The sequence below is a fragment of the Convolutriloba macropyga genome, chromosome 11 (assembly GCF_964194025.1).
Source record: "Convolutriloba macropyga chromosome 11, txConMacr16.3, whole genome shotgun sequence".
NCBI classification, from domain to species: Eukaryota; Metazoa; Xenacoelomorpha; order Acoela; family Convolutidae; genus Convolutriloba; species Convolutriloba macropyga.
In genome coordinates, this window is record NC_134478.1 from 17037025 (window position 1) to 17064724 (window position 27700).

A 27700-nucleotide genomic window follows, 5' to 3' on the forward strand; every position below is an offset into this window, starting at 1 on the left:
TTGATAAATTAGCCATTTCTACAGTGATAAATTAGCCATTTCAATATCATGGCCGAACGGCAAGAAAAATTGAAAAAGCTCTTTAAAGCAAGATCTAATCTAGAATCTGAGTTATGTAACATCCATAAGGACATCACAGATGCCATAGATCGTCAAGACAGGAGGGTTAAAGTTGAACGCTTGGTTTCTAAGTTGAAGGATGTCTTCAGTAAAGTGGTGGAGAAGAATGAAGAACTATTTGATTTGGCCAGTAAAGCGGAGAACCCAGATTTATTTTACCCTGTCCTTGAGCAATGGTTGGATGCTGTAACTAAGAACAATGATAAATTCTTGCTTGCGGCTAGAAGCTATATTGACTCAGATGCTCACCGAGACACCGTATGTGACGGTAATAATCCTCAGGGGCAGTCTAAGAGAAGTTCACGTCGAACAGTATCATCAATGTCTAGCCAGCGTAAACATGACTTTCTAATGGCGAAACTAAAACGCGAAGAGGCCGAGAAACAAGAACAAGCTGCCATGCGCCTCGCTAAACAAAAACACGAAATTGCAATGAGAAAAAAGGAGCTTGAAATACAAATGGAGCAGATGGCACTTCAAGAACTGGAGGAAGACCACCGCCAGGGTGTTGCCGCAGCTATATTATATGAGGCTGAATTAATGGATAACCACTCATTGTTTAGTCACCACTCAAGTGAACTGAATTTGCTTAAAGATAGTGGATCAGATAGAAGTCAGAGACTTGTTCAGGATTGGGTAAATTCATTTCCAGCAGGTAATTCATTGACTGCTGCAAGTGAGTTAAATTTTTCTCGTCCTGGTTCAGCAACCGCTGACCCTCCTGTTCAAGATACTGCCCCTAGTAATCTTCCAGAAAACACAAATAATGTTGCCGGTAACTTGAATCACCTTGAAATGCTTTCTCAGTACACACGGCCAGGAGTTGCAATTGCTGTTGCTCAACAAGAAGCGTTGTATCGAGAATACCTCCAGGCTCAACTACAGCTATCACTCAGTGATCAAAGGGCACATAGTCCCCCAGGCAGTGGTAAGGTGAACCAAGTGAACCAAGTACCAGTCGACGTACAAAATGTCGTACTCCCACCACCTCAACCAACTATGCAACCTCCCCGGCCACCAACACCCGTTATGGCACCAACGAACTCCATTTTGTACCCGATCTTTCAACCAACCCACAAGTAAATCAATTTTTGGGTCCAAAAAGCTCCAGTGTAACTTGTCAATTACATATGTCGAAGCCTCATGGTCCGCAACAACAGAATCCACCTCAAAGTAATATTCCACACCCAACACAAGTCCCTATTGCCCATTCCTTGCATAATTTACCTCCACTTCTAAACCCACTCGTGAACCCGCCTCCTGTATTCCTGCCTCAACAATTATATAATCCTCAGCCTCCCATGGTTCCGTCGCCCATTCCAGCCAGCGCAACAGCATACTTACCCGTCCTCAACATTCCACAACAAAACATTGTCCATTCACCTCAAACCCGCCTGGTGCCGTGTCCTACAGCACAAAGACCTCCTCAGAACTGTAGCCTTGATCTAATTTTGGAGTTTTCCTCAGAATAAACCCCCAAACGTAAACCAGGCGACAAATAATGCTACCGTTTATAAAAATGTTCAACCGTACCTACCCCCAAGCACAGCTAACCCCGCTATCAGCCATCCCATCTTGCAAACGAGTGCACAAAATAATCCAAATAGCAACTACGCAGCAACTTGTAGCATCCCTGTTAGCCACTTTAGTACAACTACTAACATCGCACCACCCTTTGTCACGCCGGTTATAGATCCAACATACGGGCATACTGCTCCGATACCATTGTGCTGGGGTGGCCCACCGCATCCCACGCCTCCAGCGCCAGCATCCGAAAATGCAAGTTTGATTAAGGCATTCACTGACTCCTTATCTAGCAAGAGGAATGACCCACTACCCGAAAGGAAGTTGTCCCAATACAATGGGGATCCCCTACAGTGGCACGAATGGTATGGTCAATTTAAAAGCGCAATTGACTCTCAGTCCTTAACTGATGATGTGAAATTGACATACCTTAAGACCCTCGTAACAGGTAAAGCTAAAACAGCTATAGCTGAGTTCGCCTACTGCGGCGCAATGTACAAAGACGCACTGAGGACCTTAGAACGTAAATTTGGCCAACCACAGGCGGTTGTAAGTGCACATTTGGACAAACTCAACAGCTTTCCACCACTGAAGATGCACAATAGCGATAACATCATTAACTACTCGGGGTGCATTTCAAGTCTTGTCGGGGTATTTAAATCGCTGTCATATGATTCGGATTTAAAGAGTGCTGCGCTTCTCAACACTGCCGTACAGAAGCTACCACCAACATGAAGGAGTCATGGTCACTCTTCACGGTCAAAAAGCATTGGGTGAAACCTAACCTTCTCGATTTCAACGATTGGTTGAAAGAGAAGGCCGAAGCGCACGATTTAATGAAGAATACCGCAACTAAAGCAAGGACTGAGGATACCAACAACTCAGTAACAAGATCAAAAGTTGCTTCAAAGGCATTCGCTGCAAAAACGCAACAGAAGAGTAACCTTAAGCCGCAAGAGAGATCTCCGTCAACGTCATTCTCTAGTTGCATTGTATGCAAAGGCAGCCACCGGTTGTGGGAATGCCGTGTCTTTAAGGAAAAGACCCCCACGCAGAGAACCAAGGTCGTGGCTGAGGCAAAGCTCTGTTTCTCTTGTTTGCGTGATAACCACATGTTTAGGCAACAAGCCCAAGTCCCCAACGACATGCCCAAGTCCCCGTAAGTGTAGGAAAGATGGTTGCAACAGCTCCCATAACACCTTACTTCATGGAGCTGAAAGGGTTTTTCCAGCTAAACCCTCAACAAACAACAACATCGATACTTCGAAGTCGAACGCATGTACAAGTAGGCCATCTACTGGTCAACAGCAACCAAGCAAAACAACCACTTTGTCTTCCGTGACGGATGTCAAAGGCCTCCTTCAGGTCACGGAACTGAAAGTTACTAACTCTTCTGGTACTAGTACTACGGCGTTGGTTGTATGCGATCCCGCTTGCAGTAACTCTTGGGTGTCCGATAGTCTCGCAGCTAGACTCAGTTTGCAGGGTACCGCATTAAAACTGACCGTCAAGGGTATAAACACGGAAGAACTCATAGACACAAAGGTGATTCAATTGACTGTGACACCTCATAAAGACCAAGACTTCGAAGCATTCACTGTGCGTCCCTACGTGAGGGAAACATTAAACGTAGGTTCTGACATCATTGACGTCAAGTCCATGCAAGAAACTTACCCACATTTGGCAGTTCTTGATCCAGTAAGATATAGCTATGGAGAAATTCAGATGATACTTGGACAGGATGTCTACCATGCCATCCGCCCGTTAGAGTTTTTTTTAGCCGACAAAAAGTGCTCACCGTTCGCTGTCCGCTTGCCCATAGGTTGGGTTTTAAGTGGCCCACTCCCGCCAAGTTCAAGTTTAGTCTCGGTGTGTTCCAAAGCCAATATTGAACAGGATTTTGAATTAGCTTGTCAGGTTAAATCTTGGTATGATATGGAATCGTACGGCCCGTTCAAGCAAGTTGACCCACGATCCGCAGCGGATGCTCGCGCGCAGGAAATACTTGAAACAACAACTTTCCATAACGGCCAAAGATACGATGTCGGTATGTTATGGGCTGATGACAACGTCCAGCTCCCGAATAACTACTTTTCATCACTGGTACAACTCAAGTCTCTCGAAAAGCGGCTCTCGAGGGATACATCATTGAAAGAAAATTATGCTAAAACCATCCGTGAAGACTTGGAAAAAGGTTACTTGATTACAGTCCCTGATGCTCACAAGGTCGAGCAGCGGTCCGATAAAGAGTGGTACCTACCACATCATCCCGTAATCAACCCGACTAAACCGGGGAAAGTGCGTAGGGTATTAAATGGTGCAGCAAAATTCCACGGTACTTCTTTGAAAAAATCTTTGCTCACTGGCCCCGACCTGCTCCAAAACCTAATCCACGTACTACTTAGGTTCCGTCAACATCAATTCGCCGCGTCCGCAGATATCGAGGGTATGTTCCTCCAAGTGGGTGTCCCTGACTGTGACCAGCCATCATTGCGTTTTTTGTGGCGTAAGGACCCCACAACAAACGTTGTAGTGTATCAATACACGCGCCATATATTCGGGGCTAAAGACTCGCCCACATGCGCTGATTATGCACTGCAACACGCGGCCCGAGACAATGTTAATCAGTACCCGGAAGCAACCAAAGCCGTCCTAGAAAACTTCTACATGGACGATTACTTGGATTCGGTGGAGTCACCTGAGAGGGCTCTCAAGAGATCGAAGGGGTTGGTGCATCTTCTCCATCTAGGTGGGTTCAAGCTTACTAAGTTTGAAAGCAATGTACCAAATCTGGCTGATCGAATTGATGGGTCAACTCAGTCTACCGAACCAAAAGTAATTGCATCATCTAAGGAGGATTCTTCGCACGTGCTTGGGTTGAAATGGGATCACAACAATGATACTCTAGTTGTGAGTCGGGGTACCTCCAGTACAGTAACTAAGTCTTTAACACAACGCTTGGTATTGAGCCTAGTATCTAAGGTGTTTGATCCCATCGGCCTAGTGGCACCATTTACTGTTGGTGCCCGATTGTTACTAAAGGACATCTGGCGTGTCAGCGGGCAGCACTGGGATGAAGAATTACCAAAAGACACTGTAGAAAAGTTCCTCGAATGGAGTGTAGAGCTACCCAAGCTTGCCGAAATCACCATACTAAGGAGCTACTTTTCGGGAAACTTTAAACACCTGGAACTACACATGTTTGGCGATAGTTCCCAAGCGGTCTTCAGCGCTGTTGCATTTCTCCGAGCTCAAGTAAACACTTCTAGTGGGCCAAAAACAGAGCTTGCATTTGTTCTGGGTAAAGCTCGTGTAGCACTTATGAAGGTGATGACAATTCCAAAGCTAGAGCTGCAAACTGCTTTACTGGCCGCTCGGTTGAAACAAGATATCTGTCGAGCCCTTACTGTGCATGTCAACAAAGTTTATATGTGGACTGACAGCACTACTGTCTTGCAGTGGCTCAACTCCACAAGCGAGCAGCCACTTTTTGTTGCAAACCGCTTATGCGAAATTTTAGAACACACTAGCGTTGACGAATGGAACCAGGTTGACTCACGCGATAATCCAGCAGATGCCGGTACTCGTGGTATGTCCGCTGAGGTTTTGCAATCAAGTAGCTGGGTGAGGGGTCCAGATTTCTTAAGAACCAAGGAATTCCCGTTCGAACCAAGCATCGAAGTAGTTAAAAACATCAAGCTTGGTATAGTAACTAACGAAACTGACGAAACCAATACATCATTGGCCGCATCCGTAACTAAGTCAACTAAGGAACCGCCCCCGCAACTAATTCCCTTCGATAAGTACAGTTCTTATCAGAAGTTGCTACGGATAACAGCGTATGCATTCCGCTTGTTACCTTCTCAAGAATGTTACCGTAATGCCAATGGTAGCATCATAGACCCCACAGAGCTTGACGAAGCCGAGCGTCATCTCCAGTATCTTGTCCAAGGGGAGTCATTCCATGCAGAGAGAAAAGATCTCCTCGAAAACAAACCCGTTTAACGGAGTAGCCGTATTGCTCCATTTTCTTCTTTTATTGGGCCAAATCGTCTAATCCGATCGGTCGGCCGCATCAAACGGTTGGTCGAAGTTGACTTTGATGTAAAACATCCTATCGTTCTCGACGCACGCCATGCATTTGTAAAGTCGTTCCTCAGGCACACCCACGTTAAACACCATCATCAAGGTATTGACTACCTGAGGGCAAAAATACAGGAACGTTATACCATCCTTAAGTTACGATCCTCACTGCGTTCAATTAAATCCAACTGTGTCACGTGCAGAATGTTCCGCGCTGCCACTATTCAACCCATTATGGCTGACCTCCCAGTAGAAAGACTCGCATACCAGTCTCCTCCCATCACGAACACCGGGGTCGACTACTTCGGCCCGTTTTATGTTACTGTAAGTATGACTACCGAGAAGAGGTGGGGTTTCCTCTTCACATGCTTAACTACTCGTGCCGTTCATGTCGAAATCCTTCCTTCCATGGACGCCAGCTCGTGTGTAATGGGAGGGGAGCGGTTCGTCTCCCGTCGGGGTACACCAGCCATTATTTGGTCAGACAATGGCACTAACTTTGTTGGCGCGGAAAAAGAACTACGCGAGAACATCGAAAAGTGGAACACCACCAACATCTCCGTGGAACTTGCCCACAAAAGGCATCAAGTGGAGGTTCAACCCACCCAGTGCGCCACACCAAGGTGGCATCTGGGAGAGGCTAATACGTAGTTTCAAGCGCGTACTTTACACAATCCTTGGAACACGTCGCCTCACAGATGAGGTTTTAAGTACCACTTTTTGTCTGGTCGAACAAGCACTTAATTCACGTCCATTAACGCCCGTAAGCGCCGACCCGTCCGACCTAGGTGCATTAACACCTAATCACTTTCTCCTCGGTAACCAAGCACGTAGTCTCCCGTCCATAATTGGCGTAGATGAGTTTGATCACCGTAAGCGTTATGCCCGCGCGCAGTCATACGCTAACGCTATTTGGTCTCATTGGATCAAAGAATACGTACCGGCGCTGAACCGACGTTCGAAGCATCAGACGCCTGCCGAGCATCACCTTAAGACCAGTGATTTGGTTTGGGTAGTTGAAGAGACCAACCCAAGGGGTTACTACCCTACTGCTCGGACAACTGAACTCCGTTACGGTTCCGACAGCGTCGCACGCTCCACCGTATTGCGCACGTCTTCCGGATCGCTCGTTCGCCCGCTTTTGAAATTAGTATCCATTCTTCCAGCATCTTCTTCTGGGCCGGAGGATGTTAGTAACTAAATAAATCTAAGCGAGAGAATATTAACCAATCAGATTCAAGTATTTAAAAACGCATAGAAATCGTTCCAATTTACGTATATTGTTCGGAAAAAGTTCGTATAACCTAATTTTAAGTAAATATAACCATGATATGTAGGGATTAAGGTGGTTTTCGGCTTAATAATTTTAGTTTCTCTAGACTATTTTTGATCGATTATGAACTGATTCTGACGTCAATGACATCAGACAAAAAACCAGTAAAAAGAGCATCAAAAAACCTTGCCGTCTAGAGTCTCACTTGTTGCTATGTTCGCCAATACTTATAAGTTGCTTCATGATGATTTATAGCCGATTTTGATCGTCCGCTACATAATACAAAAAGATTGAATTGAAACTCCAAAACGGTAGATTGTTTTACTTCTCAGCTACATTTTGCTTCCTGAGCCACTGTGGGCCTGCAAATCAAAAGTTGCAGAGGCGAGAGAACAAGTTGCTCCAAAAATGAATCGTCTGTATTTGGGTGTTTTCTCTTCCCCAGTTTCGTTCCACAAAACACGCAGCGTATCATGGTCGTCTCTGATTCCAACTTGCATGAACATAGTGTCTCTGTCTAATATTATCGGCACATTGTACCGTCGATGCCGAAGAGGAAGTTCATGTCGATTGCACTGCAGACATCAGCAATTTAGCGATAGATTTGACACCAACTTTCAATTAGTAACTTGCAACGAAGAATACAAATTCTGGCAACCTTGGGTGGTCCTGAAAACCACTTTTTTTGCTGTTAACCGAATGGTTGGTGCTTCGGGTCCACTCATGAGCGCCAGAAGTTTTTTATCTTTTCTTAAGTCTGGTCTGCTTTCCGAGACAGCGACTTGTTTACAAGTATTGAATAACGACTGAGTTTATTATTTTGTGTGTTCTTGTATCGGGTTGAAAGTTGTAAAATAAAAAAACGTACAGTGGAGGATGTGGTTTATATCCGCATTTAATATGAAACTTAAGCGAGGCACAAGGAAACTGACGCATGACAGTGAAGCAAAAGGTTTGGCATCCAAAGTCATAAAAAATTAAAGTTAGAGATATGACTTTCGCAGCAATGATGAATGTGAACTGAATAAATTTGAACTAAGTAACACGATGAAACAATTGGGGAGATAAAATATTAGAAGCTGTTTACAGGGATCTCTCTCTTTATAAACTTGCAATAAAAACAGTCTGAAATGTGGTGAAAAATAGACAAAAAACTCATTCACTGCGATTAGGCAGAAATAATAAAAGTCGAAAATGCGAAAAATAAGTTTCAGCTGCTCTAGCCGAGGAGTTAGGAAAGAATTATTTCCTTGCAAAAATTTGTTGTCAGGTATTTCACGGATGATAAACATTGGCACTTCAAGTGGCTGACAAAACGTACCGTAGTAAACTAAATATTATGAGAGATAACCTACAGAAGTATTGTAAAACAAATTCAGCGAAAAATAGTGGACAAATTATCAGAACTTTGTTTACCTTACCCGGAAATTACTTTGACCATCAGGACACGATAAATTAACTTCATGCTTCCCATACAGGACTCCAAATTTATTTCAAGACTAACTAAGCGAAAAACTAAGTCTATCTAAAGTGGTCCTGTTTCAGTATAATTTCAGGTCCATTATTCATATTGGACTTGAAATAGACCTGCCAAGTTGATTCCCGAATAAAAATTTTATTTTTAGTGAAAATTTTGATTGATTAAAAACTCTCCATTGTATCATCGAATTTAACAGTGCATCAACGGGAGCTTTTTTATTTTAACCAATATAAATTGAATTTTTAACTTACAAGTACAAGCATAGACAGGATCTCCATACGCAGTCTGTCCATTGTTGGTAAGTGGGGGATAGCTACCAGTCAACTCGATGGCAGTGGGTGCATAGTCCCCGTACACATTGATGGTGCCATTGATGACCCAATATGCTCTGGCAGACACACTGTACAACTGGCCAGAGAAGAGACCCTGTACCACTAGGTAGGGAGTCGTGTCCTGTATGGAAAAGCTGTGGGTGTGTAAAGGGGATATCGAAGTGTCCTCGGTCCATGAGCTGAAAAAAAACCCCGAAGATCCAGATTTCTTAGAGATAATACTAACTGCCTATGCTGATTCAATAACAACACCATTGTGATTCATTGAGAGCAAAGTTTGGGCCTTTAGTTATGCTTTGATGTTTAGCAGAACCCAAACCTCTAATCATGATTACAAAATGTACCAAAAATAGATTAGAAATAAATAAAAGTTTTTGCAACACCACAACCTCTTAAATGATCGGAAGCCTGCGCTCTCCACTGATCCAATTTGTCCAAGTTCCGAGAGTCTTTGCTTACTCTCTTTAATATAAGCTATCACCTCTTAGTCATAAACTAAGTTTATTTGAGTGTATACTCCCGAAGCATCGAATCCTACAACTTGGAGTCCTGTTTTTCTTATTACATCTACATATCCACATTTTCTATTGCACAGAAAACTTCCCTCTATTGCTGGAAAACTTCTATTGCACAGTTTTCCGGAAAACCATGGCAGAAAAAAAATGTTTTTACTTGTATATCGCATTTTATTTTGGTGCAAAATTTCCTTTCTGAAACGAATTCCCCAATTTTTGTTTAGAAAAACTTATAACAAGATTCTAAATTCAAATGCCATACTCTGAGAACAATATCAGCAATTACGAAAACAATGACATTAGGATCAAAATAAGTAATACATAATTATACACGTAGTTCTAGTGCCTTTGGCATAGTTTTGTTTGAAAAAACCAGTACACAAGCGCAAACTAGCGTGTTTATCAAGATTTTTATTCCTTCCTTGAGTTTGACTATCAATTTAGGTTTTCGGCGAGCCACTCAATCGACTGTTTAGCGAGCCACGCAGTTGGCTCCTTAATCAGCCGTTCGATGTGCTGTTTAAGAAGCCACACAATTCCGCAAAAAAATCGCGTTTCCTACAAGAATTTTGTTTCTTGCTTTTTCCAGGGGATATTCCGGATCAATTCAGGCGCCAATTTCCCGTTATTATTCTTTCTTCGACCCTTTTGACTAGTATGAATCCGCAATTTCTCAAAAACACCCGAGGGAATAGTAAGAACTTGCGCATGCTTACCATCACCTACAACTTTTGGACTCTAGCCTAAGTTTCCTATTTGGGTTCCTAACACGATTTCTCCCAAAAATTGCCAAGAAAGAAACTTTTTAAGAAATGTGGAAATATATGCACCGGGCCCTAACATATGCTGGTTAAAAGTTCCAATAAGAATAGCAGAAGATCATAACCCGAACTTTGGGTAGAATTTGATCATCTTGAAAGTACACAACATTCGTTTCACTTTTTCATTTTATTCGGCCCCAGTTACAGAAAAATAAGCGACTAACGTGGGATCATTTGCACGCAAACGACTGGCGATCAGTTGGCTTCGTCAGTAGCCCGCTATGTTTTACTTAATTGAAGGGGCGTGCGCTGAGCGCCGTGGTGGAAAAGCACGTTGGAGTGGGGGCACCGCCGGAGGTCGAGTTAGCTGCGTTAAGGGTGGACGAATGTACAGTGGTGGGATGGGATCAAGAGGGACGTCAAACTCTACGAACCGCTCGTCACACCATATCATGTCACCAAATCAGTTTCGGAGATTCATATACTTAGAGACTAGCGAGCGGCACGGCTCTAAATTCCTAATGCCCACTGGGCGGTACCTATTTATCCCGTTTTTGAGGACCAAAAGTCAACAGAGTCAGACGAAAAATCAGACAAGCAAAATGTTGAATTAAGAAAAATACCGCAGGACTCATATAATTGTTAGAAACTTTGAGAGTAATGAAGAAGTGTCATTACCTAGTAAATAATTATGTCAAAAAATTGCCCGTATGCTCTGAGGTTATAAATAAGATGCTACGACTATGCTGGGCAGAGAACAAATGGAAAAGATCTCAACTATCTTCAAATGAAGAAGAATGACATCAATGACGTCATATGCCAACTCTTAGCGTAACGTCCAAACGGGATAATAAAATCAGAAAGTAGACTTCCAAAAAGTCCTCGTGTGCCATTAAACTTTTTTTGAGAAGAAAGTTTTTTTCATAAGATTGTGAATTATTCACCTTGGTTACTCAAGACAGTTAGGTAAATCATAGGCGATAATTAGGATTATCAAAAGCCTGAAACCACGTTAATTTGACGCCGATTACACCCAATTATTGTCGATGCCCAATTTTGACGAAGGTAGAGCACTACATGCTCTCTCTGTAGTAGCTGTCGCTGGAGTTTGAAATGTCATATCAAATCTGTTCTCAATCTTTTTGTCTAAATATTGGATTGCTTGTCCCCCTCTCATTAGTTGACAAAAATTGTTACATTGTTGTGCACTTTGTTGTGTCGTTAAAAAACAAAACCTAGTTAACAATTGGGAACAAATTGCAATGTTGCAGTATTGATGAGTAAACTTACATAACAGCCTCGTACTGTAGTCCCGCCTCGTCCTGACTGAACCAAACTGCTATCTCACTTGTGGGCTCATTTTGCCCAACTGTCGCATTTAACAGGGCGATGTTAGAGGGCTCTAAACAAACACCAACAATCACCAAGTTACACCAGTCACCGACAAGTAACGCACACATTTATACATTAACAGTTTACTCTTATGTCAACAGAAGTTATCACCGAGCAGTGAAAATGTTAACCCGAGGACAAATGTTCATATTAACTATAAAAAATGGTTGACGAGATCATGCAGAAAACTAAAATTTTTCTGGTTCCACATAGAAAAACTCCCCACGAAAATCAATGAGTGCTGTGTTTTTCTGATGATCTGTTCATGAAGACTAAAATTTTCCACTCACGTATATCCCAGTAAAGGGGCAAAAATAGTAAAGTCTTTGTTTTTCCGACCCTTCTTGAGGGGGGAGGAACTATGTACTCAGATGGGTTTTTTTCAGACAATTTTGGCCGATCAATATATTCATTGTAGAGAGTTGAGACCTTTTCATTAGAAAGCTTGTCCAGCGTAGAATATGGAAATAAAAAAACTTTTTTACGTTTTTTCAGGGAGTTATCGAGGTTTAAACTTTTGAGAAAATAGAGTGAATTCCGTTGAGTTTATTCACATTTTCGGAATTTTCGCCATTTTTCGACTAAAATTGCGCCAATTTTGCCAAAATTTTTTTAAAATTTTTTAAAGAAAGTGTTGTTGATTTTATTTTTACAGCCAAATATTTTCTCGGAAATTTTTATTTAATTTTTTCGGCTAATATTCTTTATTTTCCTTAGTTCACTTTGATTAAATTTGCAGGAAGTACACACCCAAGCACCACTAACAAAATCTTTATAGACTCAAAAGGGGCTATTTCTACTTCAACTTCCGTTGCGAGTGCTCCGTAATTAAAACTTTGCCTCTTTTTGCTAACTCTACTCGTTGATTATCAAAAACGCGGTATTTATTTTTGATTTTTTAACTAACAAAATATCTAAATCTATAACACTCGAATAATTAGGTGTTCTAAACGGAGGAACACTTTTAGCAGGGCTAGTTTTGGACCAATCTTGGACTGCTACAATCCAAAAATAATTCGGATTGTAATCAGTCGGACTTTTATATAAAAAATGGATCTATTTTTATATTAATTAAATAACAGAACATTTCAAATCAAAGCTCACAATTGATAGATGCAACTGATTTCCTATTTAGCTCAAAATTAGTGTGTCTAGTTTATTATTTGAAAGCTTATGATCGTTTTGACTTTCAAAAACTTTTGATTTTTAAATAAAAAATGGCTTATTGAATTTTGCCTCCTTTTTTCTCTTTATTTGGTAAATTGTAACTTAGTGTCAGCAATGAAAGAATGCTTCTTCTTTCTACTGAGTTCAAATTCATTCTTTATTTCGGTTTTATGCCCTAAGTTATGGTTTCCTGGCTTTGATACTACTAGATTTCCCATTTTCTTTTACTTTTAGGTAATTGCCCATTTTTCACATTTTATAGCTTTGTCACATTATCACGTTAATGACAGTTCATATATCACATTATCGGTGTTCAAAACATAGCGCAAATGATAAATTTATAATCCTAAAAGATTTAGATTCTGGTTTTAACGGCTTTGACACTACTTTCTTGAAGAATTCAATAGAATTTTTTAGTTTTGTCTTTAACTGTCGTTTTTATTTTGTCTTTTTAGTTGTATAAAATTTCCTGTACATTGACCCGGTTTCATTGGCTTTTCATGGAATAATAGATGAGTCTATGTTCTGATATTAGTAGATAGCTGATGGTTTTCACTACTTTGAAAACAATTGTTTTCCAAAAAAAACACGTTTTAACTTTGCAATTTTGTTCCTGTTATTGTCTGGTTGTTACCTACTCTCGTTAATTACAGGCCCAAAAAGACATTAATAATGTATTTAGAAGGTATCAAAAATCTATAGTTTCTAAGGATTTTGTTATGACTTCACTGGTTTCGACATGGGTTTTTCACAAAAAAAAGTAAATTAATTTTTGATTTAAGTAATGTTTGACGTTATTTTTGTAGACGTAAGACATATTCTGGATAATTGCAGGCCTCAAGGGCTTCCGTTGGAAGAATAAAAACCAATTTAATTATTTCATTTTGTAATTAATGGCTTTCATCTCGTTGGATATTTTTTTCGAAAAAAAAAGCAATTTTTAATTAATTTGGACTTTTTCTTTTTTTCTACTTGCTACCTAGTTTCATTAATAAGAGGTCAGATAAAACATTATCGGTGTTCGAAGAAGGCGCAATTGAACACATTTTGAGGGCCAAAGTATGGCTTTACGGCTTTGAAGGTATTTCCATGCAAGTTTTAACTGATTTTTTGTTTGTTGTCTATTTAATGTTCTTTTTGTAACCGCATTAAAAATTGAATACCGACATTTCTTAATTCCCTTTCATAGAAGCATTGGAAATTGTAAACAACCTATGGGATATTTTTTGATTTCTAATGGTTTTCATTACTTTGAAATTAATTGTTTAAAAAAGTAAGCGAATTTTTCATCTTTACTGTTTTGTTCTTTATTGTCTAACTGTTATCAAACCTTGTTATTGACTGGTCTCCTATCTTTTACAAGTTATTTTGTTTAATTCAGTTTTATCTGAGGCTACTTTGACTTTGTTTTTAAGTTTTGTTTTTAAAACGGACATAAAGTTTTTGATGTAATTAATGTTTGTTGTTGTTCCTTTGATTGATGAGCAACTCGCATTCTTAATATTGGCATACCTCATCAATCTAATGCATCACTTTTTGCTCCACTGAAATATCTTCTCGTTCATAAACCATTTTTTTGAAAATTACTTGAATTTTTGGATTTTTCTATCTGTTCCTCATTTGGTAGACAATTATGCCAAAAATTGTGGATGAGCGGGGTCAGAACCTTATGTGCTATCGCACATTACCGAGCCTCCCTGTCTTTGTGTGATAAACATTCATAACAATAGAACATTGGTCACTTCGCTTTGATTTTTCATCACATTCTTTCTGCAACATAATTATTATGCACATAGGCAACTAGCGCTGGTTTTGGCAAGATATGAAACGACATCCATTCGATGTAGCTGCCTAAACAAGTAAAAAAATTAAAAAGTAAAAAAGCAAGTAAAATTTCTAATTTCAATCAATATTTTGGTTCTTATGATAAATCGTCGTTCGATTATCATCTGCAACTGATAATTTAGACGTATTAAAAAGATAAACGTTCATTACGACTACTATAGTCCCTTCATAAAAATAACATGCTTCACTTTTACGCATTTGAGCTTTGTACATATTTCTTTACATAAAAATTAAGGAAACTTTTAGCTAGTTTGACTGAATCTTACTAGTATAGCCAGTGGTTCCAGTGAATGTATCGCTGGTTTCACTCTGGTAACTGTAGAGAATGTTGCTTGAGACATGATCAGCCCTCGCAGTGCCCATATCAATGTACTCCGCAACGTCCAGGTAAATCTTATCGTCCGGACACGTCAGGGCAACGGCAACTTGTGCCCAGTAGGCGGTTCTGGGGTTGGCCAAGTTGGTGTAGGTGTATGTTTTGGACGTGTAGTCCTACAACAGCATAATTCACCTCAGAGAATAATTTTTCGGTTTTTTTATGGTCAACAAATCGATCAAACTGAACTGGTCACTACGACCATTCAAAAAGAAGTCTAAATTTGCGCTACAAACTCAGAAAGATGGCTTCAAATGACTTTTAAAATCAACAGAGAAATAGTCCAATGTTGACAAAAAAGAAAGAGCTGAAGGAGTTTAGTTTTAATAAGTTTGTTTAAACCAAAATCAGACTGTTTATTACTACTCTTATATTTATCTTTCAAAAAATCGTAAGAGTGCAAATTCAAGTTTAATCTAGTGCAAGCTTTAAAAAGACACATTTTACTTTTTGTAGAGAGTATTAGAAGTCTAGTGTGAACTTGAATGATAAATTAACTCACGTTGCTCAAAGTGTCATGAAGCACACCGTCCAAATACACTATTTGGGTGACATTAATACAGGCATGTGTTCCAAAGATGCCATACGAATTGTTCCAGGGTGCACACTCGATGCCAATATGCGTCATACTGTCCACGTTCCACGTGATTGAGAACGAGTTGGGTGCCTCGTCTCGGGAGGTGACATAGGAAGGGTTCGGAGGATCTGAAGAGAAACGCAGATTCGATAATAAAAAGTAACTACTAGAATCTTGCAAGATTTGAATCCGCTCATCACTAGCGTCTGCTCGCAGGCTGCTGAATGAGGCACGGGTTGATATTGAACAAGAAATATGCGACCAGGTTGAAGAGAAACCATTAAGGAAGAAGGAGTGCGATTTCTTGTGCTCCAAATGTCCAAAACCTTTTATGGCGAATCATTATTGTCTATTTTGTTGAGATGCTTAGATTTGGGTATAATTCTGACAATCTTAGATTTGAGAAACTTAGAAATGTAGGGTAACATTCATCATGACGAAAGCAGAAACCGACTAGCTTGACAAACATAATCGACAACCGTCGGACGAATAGCGTGCGAACGACAGGCGAGAGGTTGCCTTCGGTTGTAGCTACTTTAAGCTTGGGATGTAAGTCACACTGGCTAAGGGGGCAGGTAATTTTGGAACCTAATAAAATTCAAAAATGCCTTTTAAAACGTCGAATTCTGTTTCCTATTGTAGTTTTAGCTGCGTAAGAGACTGTTCGGTTGTCATCTAAGACGGACTTTCGTGTCCGGCATAAATGAGCGGGCACCTAGTGAAATCTTTAAAACAAGTGATATTAATGATATAATTAGGTGATTGCCCTTCCACAAGTGACTGTTGTGCCGCGTCAACTCTGCCTTAATAGCGTGCTGGGGGACATGTGTTGCTAACCATACAGTTAAAACCTATGGAAGTTCTTCAGAGAAAGCTACCAAGACTTCAAGCCCTAAGAATTCACCAGTTTCGTAAAGTTCCATTGGCAAACATCGAATTGCTCAAGTGAGCAAAAGAACATTCGAAACAAGAACGTTCAAGCAATAATTTTGCATAAAAAGAAGCACATTATTACAGTAGTTGTTCCAAAGTTCGTTAGAGAGCACTATGTTTTTGCATAAGTGAGCACAGGTTTGAGGAGCTATTATGCCCATTTTGTGGCCTAACTTGATTGTATTTGTATATTGTTTAAAATGTTGTCCAATACTGTCCAATTGATTTAACTATTCTATGCTATTAAAGAGCAAATAATGTTGATCTTCAGATAGTTTTAACTATTTTAAATCCAAAAGCCTTATTAAAGCCAAAGTAAAAAAGCCGCAATATTTTTTGTTTCGTTAATTATTTTATTTTCACTAACCTCTGTTTACCAGGGCTGGATCACACAAGCCTAACGGCTTTCTGCTAGTCCTTTCTTGAGTGATTTTCGTGTGCCATCTTCTTCGTATCAAAATTTGAATCAAATTTGTACTCAAAATAAATTAAAATAATATTTTTTATCGCTACTTCCGTATACTTTTAGAGCTTCTGTTACGCAGGGAATTGAAAAAAATTAGAAAAAATTATAGACAAAGAAAGCGACTAACACGTGCAAGCAGATCTCTCCCTGAAGTAGTAGAAACTGATAGATTTGTCAGCAGAGGGAATGTTGGGAGATCCTGGGTAGTCCAGATTGAAAGTGTTGATTGACTGGGAAGTGTTAAGGTAGTCCTCAATCAGTGCCTCCCTGCTTGCGTCATCAGTTGTGATGTTGTGTAAGTGGGCACTTATTGTGTAGTAATAGAAACTAGCTGCTGTCAAGCCTAGACAAGAAAATAAAAATCAAATAACATTTTCGAATGCGCTTCATTGAAAAACTGATTTTTTTTTCAGAATTTTTTAATTGGTTTCCCTCGGAAACAAAATTCTTAAGTCTTCCTTTAAAAATACAGCGCTTTTGTATAAATATGGTTGGCAAAGCCTAATAAACGGTGGGACTGATCACACATAATACAATAAAACCATTATTGTTCCGACCCCTCTTGAGGGGGGGGAGGAACTATATACTCAAATGGGTTTTTTTTGTTCAGTCAATTTTGGCCGATCAATATATTCATCGTAGAGAGTTGAGACTGGTATCATTAGAAAGCTTGTCCAAAGTGTAGAATATGGAATCGAAAAGATTTTTTTGATTTTCATTTTTTTTGGGAGATATCGAGGTTTAAACTTTCGAGAAAATAGAGTGAATTCCGTTGATTTCATTCACCTTTTTTCGGAATTTTTGACTAAAATTTTGCCAATTTTGATAATATTTAATAAAATTTTTCAAAAAAACGTTGTTGATGTTACACTTAAAGACAAAAAATATTGTCGGCTATTTTCATTGAATTTTTTTTTTGTCACAAATTTGGGCAAATATTTCACAAAATTCAGACTTTTTCATCAAAAACAGCACGAAATAAGTTTCTTTAGTCAACTCTGATTAAATTTGCACGAAGTGCCCCCCCAAACACCACTAACACAATCTTTGTAGACTAAAAAGCGGGCTAATTCTACTTCAAATTCCGTTGAGAGTGCTCTGTAATTAAAACTTTGCCGTTTTTTGCTAACTTTATTCGTTGATTATCAAAAACGCAGCATTTTTTTTGAATTTTTAACGAACAAAATATCTATAGCAAAGACATTTGAAAAACTTAATATTCCTACTGGACAATCATCATTAGCAGGACTAGTTTTTTACCAATCTTGGACCGTTACAATCCCAAAAACAATTCGGATTGTCATCAGTCGGTTTTTTATATAAAAATTTCTTTTTTATATTAATTAAATAACAGAACATTTCAAATTAAAGCTCACTAGTGATAGGTCCTATTGGCTTCGGAATTAGCTCCAAAAAAATTTTTCTAGATGAGTGCTTGAAAGCTTATGGTCGTTTTGACTTATAAAATATTTTTATTTTTAAATAAAAAATGGCTTATTGAATTTTGCCTCCACTTTTGTCTTAATTTAGTCAACTTGTAGCTTAGTGTCAGCATTCAAAGAGTGCTCCTTCTTTCTGCTGATTTCAAAGTTAGTCTTTATTGTGGTTTTACGTCTTAAGTTATGGTGTTCTGGCTTTGATACTACTAGATTTCACAATTATTTTTCAATTTTAGGTACTTGCCCAATTTTCATGTTTTCTAAATTTGTCAAATTATCACGTTATTGGCAGTTTATGTATCATATTTTTTAAGTTCAAAATAACGCACAGTTGATAATATTTAAATTCTTAAAGATATAGATTGTGGTTCTTTACCACTTTGACAATACTTTCTCAGAGAATTTAATTGAAATTTTTAATTTTGTCTTTATTTGTCATTTTTACTTTGTCTTTTAGTCTTATTTAATTTCCTGTACAATGATCCGGTTGGATTGGTTTTTCATGAAAGAGTAGATGAGCCGATGTTTTGATATTAATAGATAGACGACGGCTTTCATGACTTTGAAAACAATTGTTTTCCAAAATGGAAAAACTTCAACTTCGCAATTTTCTTCCTTTTTTGTCTGTTTGTTACCTGGTCTCGATTATTAAAGGTTAACGATGACATTATTATATCAGGGGAAGGTGTCAAAAGGTATTGGTGTCACAAAATCTAATGTTTTTAAAGAATTTGTTATAACTTTACTGGCTTCGACACGGGTTTTTAACAAAAAAAGAAAATTAATTTTTGACTTTTGTCATATTTGACGTCTTTTTGTGGACTTAAGACATGTTCTGGATAATTGCAGGTTTCGAAGGTTTCCTTTGGAAAAAAACTAACCTATTCCTTTTTTATTTTGTAATTAATTGCTTTCATGTATTTGGAGATAAATTTTTTTCGATAAAAACAAGTATTACATAATCTTGCTTTTTTCTTTTTTGTCTAATTGTTACCACGTTTCATTAATGAGAGGTCACATAATACATTTCCAGGGAAGGTCTCAAAAAGGATTGGTGTCACAAAATCTAATATTTTAAGAGAATTCGTTATGACCTTACTGGCTTCTACGCGGGTTTTTCACAAAAAAAAAGAATGAATTTTTTTGATTTTTGTCATATTTGACGTTCTTTTTGTAGACGTAAGACATATTTTGGATAATTGCAGGTCTCAAGGGCTTCCTTTGGAAGAATGGACGAACCTGTTCAAATTTTTCATAATGTAATTAATGGCTTAAATAATTTTTGTTCGAAAAAAAAAGTATTACATAATTTTGCATTTTTTTCTTTTTTGTCTAATTGTTACTTAGTTTCATTAATGAGCGGTCACATAATACAATATCGGTGTTCGATGACGGTGCAATTGAACATATTTTGGGGGCCGAAGTATGGCTTTACGGCTTCCAAAGCCTTTTCTGGCAAGTTTTAATTGATTTTTTGTTTGTTGTCTATTTGTTGTTCTTTTTGTAACTGCTTAAAAAATTGAATACCGAGAGTTCTTAATTCCCTTCTATAGACGAATTGGTAATTGTAAACCTATGGGATACATTAGTTGATTCCTAATGGTTTTCATTACTTTGAAGTTAATTGTTTTTTTATTTAAAGTTTCTGTTCTTTTTTTGTCTAATTTTTACCAAGCCTTATTATGAACTGGTGAATAACCATTTTTTTCTGGTGAATTACAAGTTATTTTGTTTATTTTCAGTTCTATCTGACGCTACTTTGACGTTTCTATTAAGTGTTGTTTTTCAAAACGGACATAAATTTTTTGATGTAATTAATGTTTGTTGTTGTTGTTTGATTTCACCGTTCGTTTTTGCAGTTTAATGCATCATCACTCCACTGAGTTATTTGCTTCGGAGGCTATCTTTTCGTTCATACGCCAGTTTTTTTGAAAAATACTTGAATTTTTGTGTTTTTCTATCTGTTCCTCATTTGGTAGACCATTATGCCAAAATTGTGGATGAGCGGGGTCGGAACCTTATGTGCGATCGCACATTACCGAGCCTCCTTGTAATGCTAAAGTATCAAAGATAAGTGATAATATTTCAGCGGGGGTGCGGGAAGGGGCAGGTGTCGGGAGAGGGGAGGCGGTTGTCAAAGCTCTTTCATTTGTCCATGCCTTAACATGCTAGTTTTGCAGCTCAAAAGATTGAAAATTTTTGCATGCTTAGTCACTACTGCGTAGGCCAAACAATTACAACGGAAGGATTGACCTTTTGTATCTCTCATTACCTGTATCTCTCAGAGGCAGTTCATCCAACGTGACATCTTGGAAGGGTGTTGAAACAGCACCTGCAGAATCGTGTCTCTGAATTGTGAAAGTGGTGCCAGATTCCACTTGGCTTGACAGGGCATCGAAGGTCAACTGGATCTCAGTCTGAGATATGGACTGTGCATCTATGCTGATTACGGGGTGAGCTCCTAGAAGTAACATAAGGGGAAAATTTTAGATCCAGGGATCCATTGAGTATCAAATTTATATTCAAATAATACTTTCTCTTTTAGCAATTGATTTGATTCCTGATTCAACTGCCATGTCAAAAAATGGCAGCTCATCGAAGGGCTGTTTAACAAAATAAAAATTGTTCAATTAAGCAATGTGAGTTCAAATCAACTTTGCTAAGTCCCTTATGAGGTGTTAAACTATATCAAATGCATCTTTAGGGGTAATCAAAACTGCCACAGTTCACTTTTATATTTCAGTTTTGCATAAGGATTATGGTGCGTAACAGCGATGATTTATTGTAGCTGGTTCCATCTAGAAAAATTGTTCTAAAACAAGTTTCCGATGCATGCATTCTTAAATGAAAAAATGCTCTATATTGTGTTGTTAAATAATGATTTGCCATAATTGAATAGTTTGCAAAGGAGCAAAATATCCCGGTAAAAATCAAGATCCCACCCAGGGCGATGACAAATGGCTGTCTGGCAAAATTCTGTCATAATCTTGCAAAATAATGGCTGCAAGAATTGCCAACAAAATGAATCTGTCCGCAAAGATTTGAACAAAAATGAAAAAGCTTGGTACAAGAGCGAAAAATAATTCACAAACGTAACAAAACACAGGAAAAAAATAACTTCAACTATTAGCAGAAACCGGCTGTGTCTCTGATCTCATCAAAACTTCTGTTCTTTATGATTTATTTTTTTTCATAATTAAAGCAAATTTTTGTGTAACTCGATGCGTCTTCCACCATTTGTGCCTTAGAATACTTATGACATTGGATTACAACAGTGTGAGGGGGGGGGGGGGGGGGGGGGGGGCAACTGTGCGCAGAACCACCTTTCACACCATAAGTATAAGTCTCCAAAACAGTTTCTGTGAATCCTATAATTGGAGACTAGTGAGCTGAGAAGCTCTAAGAGAACTTAATTCCCGCTGGGCGCTACCTGTTTATCCCCTTTTTGAGGACGAAAAGTCGAATGGGTCAGAAAAAAAATCAGTCAAGCGAAAAATCGCATTAAAAATGACCAACAGTACTAATATAATTGCAACAATCTTCGTTTGAGAGCAATTAAAAATTTATATATACGCTGCTAGCAAAAATAGCAGATATTGTTTTTGGGGGGGGGGGGGGGGGGAGGGGCGTTCCTAAATGATAGCAAAATTTTAAATAGGAAAAAAATTTCAAAAATAGTGAGTATTGTTGCATGGAATCAACAAGATCTGAAGCCACAGGGATCCTAACCGAAGAACTGCAGCATGTCATGCAAATTTTGGAGATACGAAAACTATACTGATTTTGTGCAAATTGCCTAACTGTGATTACTCATTGTAAATGACTCATGTAATAACTTGTCATTTAATAGAACTCAAAAGTAAAAAAAAACAAGCTTGCCAAATTTTTGTTACAAAAAAGAAGAATAGTTTTCGATTTCATATTTTAAACAGATATGTATCAATATTTAATATTATCCAATAGCTTGTCATTCATTGTCATTATCCAATGAAAAAGAAGGTAAATAATCGTCAGAGCTATCGATCTGTTAACAAGAATGCTAGATTCAGAGTAGTCATCTTATGGTACATACCCACAACAGCCGTGGAGTGAACATTGTCACTGTAGAAAATCTGACTGGAGGTTCCACTTGATGACGTCACTGAGCATGTCTTGTATGTTCTCACTTTCACAGTGTAGCTGCCACCCGACTCAATTCCACCCAACTGCACGAATGGGGGTGCTACACCAGGTGCGTCTGGCGAAGATGGTGGAGTGTAGGTCTGGATAAAAATATACCTTGTCACAATTTAGCAAAACACCTGGATCCAGTTTTCAAACGCCCAACCACTGAAAACTTTCGTAGTTGAAAATAACTAAATGAGTTTGCAATAGAAGACGTAAACCGAACAAAACATGGTGAAGTTATAAATCACCTTCTTTTTTGGAAACATAGTTGGTCAATGCATTGAGCACCAAAAGTAAAAGAAAAACGAGATACGTGGACAAAATTGGAACAAGCCACTAAAAATTTTCCTACTAATTTAGATGAGAGAGAAAATGTTCAGCCGCTCTAAATTATGATTCTGAATTACAAGAGCAATACCAAAACATGTGTTATCAATAAAATGCATCCCTGATTGTAGCACCTAACGAATTTGCACCATGTTTTGTTAGGTTCAAACCTTCTCTTTCTTTCGGGGATGCTTTTTTATAGATAACACATGTTTTGGTGTTGCTCTTGCAATTCAGAATTGTAATATAGAGCGACCGAACATTTTATTTCTCATCTAAACTAGTAGGAACATTTTTAGTAGCTTGTTCCAATTTTGTCCAGGTATCTGGTTTTTCTTTTTCTTTTGGTGCTCAATACATTTATTTTGGCCCATAAACGTTTACCTGATTTGCTCGCCATTTTTACTCGATCGTAAACTTTTAAAAAAGGAATGTTGTTTATTTAACATGTTGAGCATTCTTATCTTTAAAAGCACAAACACAAAATAGAGATCATGACAATGTTCGAAACATGACAAACCATTTTGAGGCCTAAAAAGAACAAAATATTTGAAATTGCATGCTAAATTTTTTTGTTATTTTTTCCCTTCATCATTTTTGAGCACCACAACTCTAACTGTGCTTAACATTAAAACCAACTTCAAATTCAATTGAAAATAACACAGTAAGTTAAAACACTATTTACTAGTATCATGCCCGGAACTAATGCTTGCTTTTGACTAATATGGAAATTATATCGATATCATTGGTTAACTAGCACTGATTTACACTCACGAAGGAGAAGTCCTTTGCCACGTTGAAGTTGTACAACTTCAGGTTGGTGTTTATAGTCCCACCAGAACTGATTGGGGTCACACTTTGCCTGTTAACATAATTTTGGAATTTCAAAAGGACAATAATTCAGAAACCAACTTTGAAATTATATAACAGCCTAAATAAAATAGATATAATAAAAAGAGATTCAATTTTGTAACACTGGACCAGCTGGAAAAGCGAAACTGATCAAACAAAAATAGTGATAAATAGGCAGCAGCATACCGAACAATCGCCGAACAATTAACCTGAAAAAAAATCGAGCAAGATAAAGTTCGGGGAGGCGCTACAGCAGGCGCATTGTTCACCATTTGGCTTCATCGTTTTAATTTTTTAAAAAATTATTCTGAGTTTTAGAATTTAAGTGATGGTGATCGAAGCTCACATCTCCAACTGATGGAAAATTTACCTTCAGTGCTCTCTAAAAATATTTTCAAATTTTACTTAAAATGCATCCTTGTTGCATGCCAACTTCCGCCCTTCATTTTTGATTTCCCGGTCATTTTTTGACAATAATGCTACCCTTTTTAAGGACGATTTCTTTACAGTTGCGCTTAGACTTCTCTTGAATGAGCGGCTGCATAAATTAAAATCTGTAGGAAGAAGCATTTAAAAAAGTTTGAAATTAGTCAGCTTTCGAACTCAGTAATTTTTACAACTCCTTTCTTGCATGTTTGTATATGCCCATGCATGCATTGACCCAACCAAACGGACAACAAAAGTTAGAGCTTGCATTAAACATTTCGTCCGTATAAGCACATCTTCTTTAGTCATCTTCTTGTGAACTGCGTCAATTATTGAAACATTTTCAGTTTAAAATATTATTTTTAAAGAAAGAATAAGTATCATGTAAACTGCGTGTGTCTGTTAAAGTTTTTTAACATTTTTTTCAAAAAGTCAGATCACTTGTTCGCCCAATTTAGAAGTACCCTAACGTTTGCAAAAAGCATTTTTGGCAATTAGAGACTACTATAAAATTGAACATGATTGGCATATTTGTAATATAAAAGGACCTTGGTTGCGATAACAACAATTTTCCATTGACTATTTCTCGATTCCTCGTTAGAGCACTTGTTATATGAAAACAATTTTCTTAACCATTTCAATACCAGCAATTACTAGCAACAGTTCTCTGCTTTAGTTTTGAAAACTCAAAACTTTGAACAGCCATGAAACTTATCTTTCGCAATTTCCTCTCAGGTTACATGTATTTATAATGCTCGAAAGCAGTACCAAATTAGAGATCACTTTTGAAAAACCCAAAAACTTCGTTTGTACAAATCAAATCGGCCAATTGAATGCCATCTGTATTGTTTTTTTTTCTATCAAAGAACCGAGAGACATTTTTGAAATCTATCAAGGGTTCTCAGCATTCCTTGGAAGGTGAAGCAGAAACCGAATACAATTGGAACAGGTCTATTTTTGTCAAAAGGAGAACCTTAAAGAGTAATGACACTGCAGTTGGAAGAAACATGAAAACTTGCTTAAAAAGAATTTTTACAGAATCGATTTTCAATATTTGTCCAATTGAAAGCTGTCAACAACTTTAAATAAGCAATATACCAACCATGGGGTTGATACCTACTAATTATATATAGAATATTCGCCCAAAAGTTATAAAAAGGAGAAATTTTAAAATTTGTACAGAAAAGAGCCAAATGAATTTCATTGGGTTTAAAAAACGCCATTTTTGTTGAAATGAATTCGTTTTGGATTACTGAATAAATTTAGCATTATCTGAGACAATAATTATGAATTACCATTCTTTTCTGTATAATCCTGGCTTATTTCAAGCTCTAAAAAGTTATCTCACAAATGCAGTATTACTGAATAACTCATAATTGGAGTATTACTGAATAGAACTAGATTATTCACACATATATCAAACAAAATGGTGAACGCAAAGTGAGCCGAAGTAAAAGTAAGCCGACATAAAAGCAAGCCGAAAGTTATGTTATAGCTGTGTAATCTATCAGAAATATTACATTGTTAACACTTACAATCAAAACTGCGCATACTATTATAGTGCATAATGTATTTCAATGCACCAAAGAAACAAAAACACGTCAATTTTGAGACCTATAGTGGGTACCGCTGTCCACGGCCATTGCCTCTCATCCGTTGTAGGAAGTAATCAGGAAACCGCGCGCAAAGCGCGCCCACCGGCCCGCCAGGGCCAACTTAAAATTCGGGTAACCCAAAATTTTTCGGCTTACTTGATCTTATTTTCAAAATTCGGCTTGGTTGCCTATCGGCTTGTTTCACCGCCACCAAACAAAATGTACAATTTTTTGACTAAATACTAACCATCCAGGTAAAAGCTGTTTGATAATAAGAATAAAGCTTTTAAAAGAACACTCTCCATAAATTTCTCCCTAAAGAGCATTCTCATTCAATAAAAAGGTGGCAAAATTTTTGTTGCGAAGAAGATATTCTGCTCTTCAATCGAACCAAAATCTAAAATATTCAAAACTTGAGGAATATAGAAATTCTGAAAAAAATAAATGTTCTTCATTGAACAGAAAAAACACTTCTAAAAGTTACCCAGAAAAAACTTTCCTTCAACAGAATTAGCAAAACTTGCGAGAAGACAAAGGACGAAAACCTGTAGAAGGAGTGGTACATTGCCAATGATTAACTCTTCGCTACTTTAAAAAAGACACATCATAGGAGGCAAAATTATTTTAGTGTATATAATATGTGTATATAATTATAGTGTACATAGTGTATGTAATCGTTTGCACATAGTCCACATATTAACTCAAGTGACGAATTATAGACTAACACAATCAACAACCGATATGAATCAATCAAATGTCTAATTAGGTATCAAGGGAGCTGTAAAAAGAACTATCTAACGCTTGCAGTTGATAAACAAAATTTTTTGGTATTCTGAGTCAATAAGTATCCGAAATTAATCATTTATGATTGATATAGTAACTTTTGGACAAATTGTCAATTCTGGTAACATTTAAAACATTTATTGTTGTAATGGAGAGGCAGCGTTGTAAATTTATAGTTCAGAAAAAAATCGCATTTTAACGGGGAGCTTCATGAGCTTTTTCGAAAAACTTTTGACTTTTTATTTTTTTCATGGGTACGTGCAAAGGGACGCCAAGGAACGTACACAAAAAATTCAGTGCAAAGCATGATTTTATGGCTTTAACGCCATTTGCACAAATTTTTCGTGAAAGTTTAAGTTATGCCTGCATTCAGTATTAATGTGTAGTCTTTTGATTTAGTCTCATTAATGACATGCACAATTGGCTTCCTAAGAAGTATCTAGATGAACTATTTAAGCTGAAATCTTACAGTTGTTATGCCTTACGCTTTTCAAAAAATTGTTCTTTAAAAAAGCATCGTAATTTAAGATCTGTCGATTTCCATCTTAATCCTGGAAGTTTTCAGCGTAGTCCCAGCAAAAAGAGAGGTCACTTTGTTTTTAGGGTCAACTATAATGCTGTCTTCATCGCTGTTTTTCCATTTAAAAAATGACAATTTTGGTGTTGACACTACGAGTTCCAATTTTTGAGGCTCTCTTTTGTTATCTTGTCCTGTCGTCGCATTAAAAATACATTAACGACAAGTTGTATATCACATTGACGGCGCTGAAATTAGGTGCAATTAATTATGTTCAATATTTAACTATTTTATATTCAATACGATAAATTAAAAAGGATTTTTTGATTTTTGCCTGTATTTGCGTTTTATTAGTAGCATGAAACAATACCTCTGAATAATGACAAGTCTCAATGATTTTGTATGAAGGCATAAACGAGGTCACAGAATGATTTCAGTTGACAGCTAATTGCTTTCATGACTATGGATTTAATTATTTTCACAAAAAGGAAAAGGATTATCTAATTTTGCCTTTTTTGGTTATGTCTGATTGTAAATTTTTCTCAATAAAGACAACTCCCATACGTTTTTGGTGAAATGAAAGTTATTTGGTTTAGTTTACTTATTATCTGATGCTATTTTGACTTTTTTCATGGAGTTTTTTAAAGAAAAAATAGATCCACATTGAGTTTTAGTTGTAAGTAATGCGTGTTGATTTTCCTTGATTTTCTTGTTTGTCTTGTCTCTTATTCTTCTGAATGGCAGGTATCA

General features: G+C 37.7%; 1 protein-coding gene across 1 annotated transcript in view; it reads right to left on the bottom strand.

Moving 5' to 3' along the window:
• The window catches only part of LOC142349667 (uncharacterized), a 138544-nt gene that overhangs the window by 29154 nt on the left and 81690 nt on the right, over positions 1–27700 (bottom strand). Inside the window, exons 28-35 of the mRNA XM_075401390.1 lie at positions 23552–23639; positions 22356–22545; positions 20556–20744; positions 16972–17187; positions 15371–15573; positions 14759–14984; positions 11379–11490; positions 8732–8991 (exon numbers count right to left, since the gene is read on the bottom strand). Of these exons, the coding sequence (XP_075257505.1) occupies positions 8732–8991; positions 11379–11490; positions 14759–14984; positions 15371–15573; positions 16972–17187; positions 20556–20744; positions 22356–22545; positions 23552–23639 (1484 nt within the window). The remainder of the gene's footprint in view (positions 1–8731; positions 8992–11378; positions 11491–14758; positions 14985–15370; positions 15574–16971; positions 17188–20555; positions 20745–22355; positions 22546–23551; positions 23640–27700) is intronic.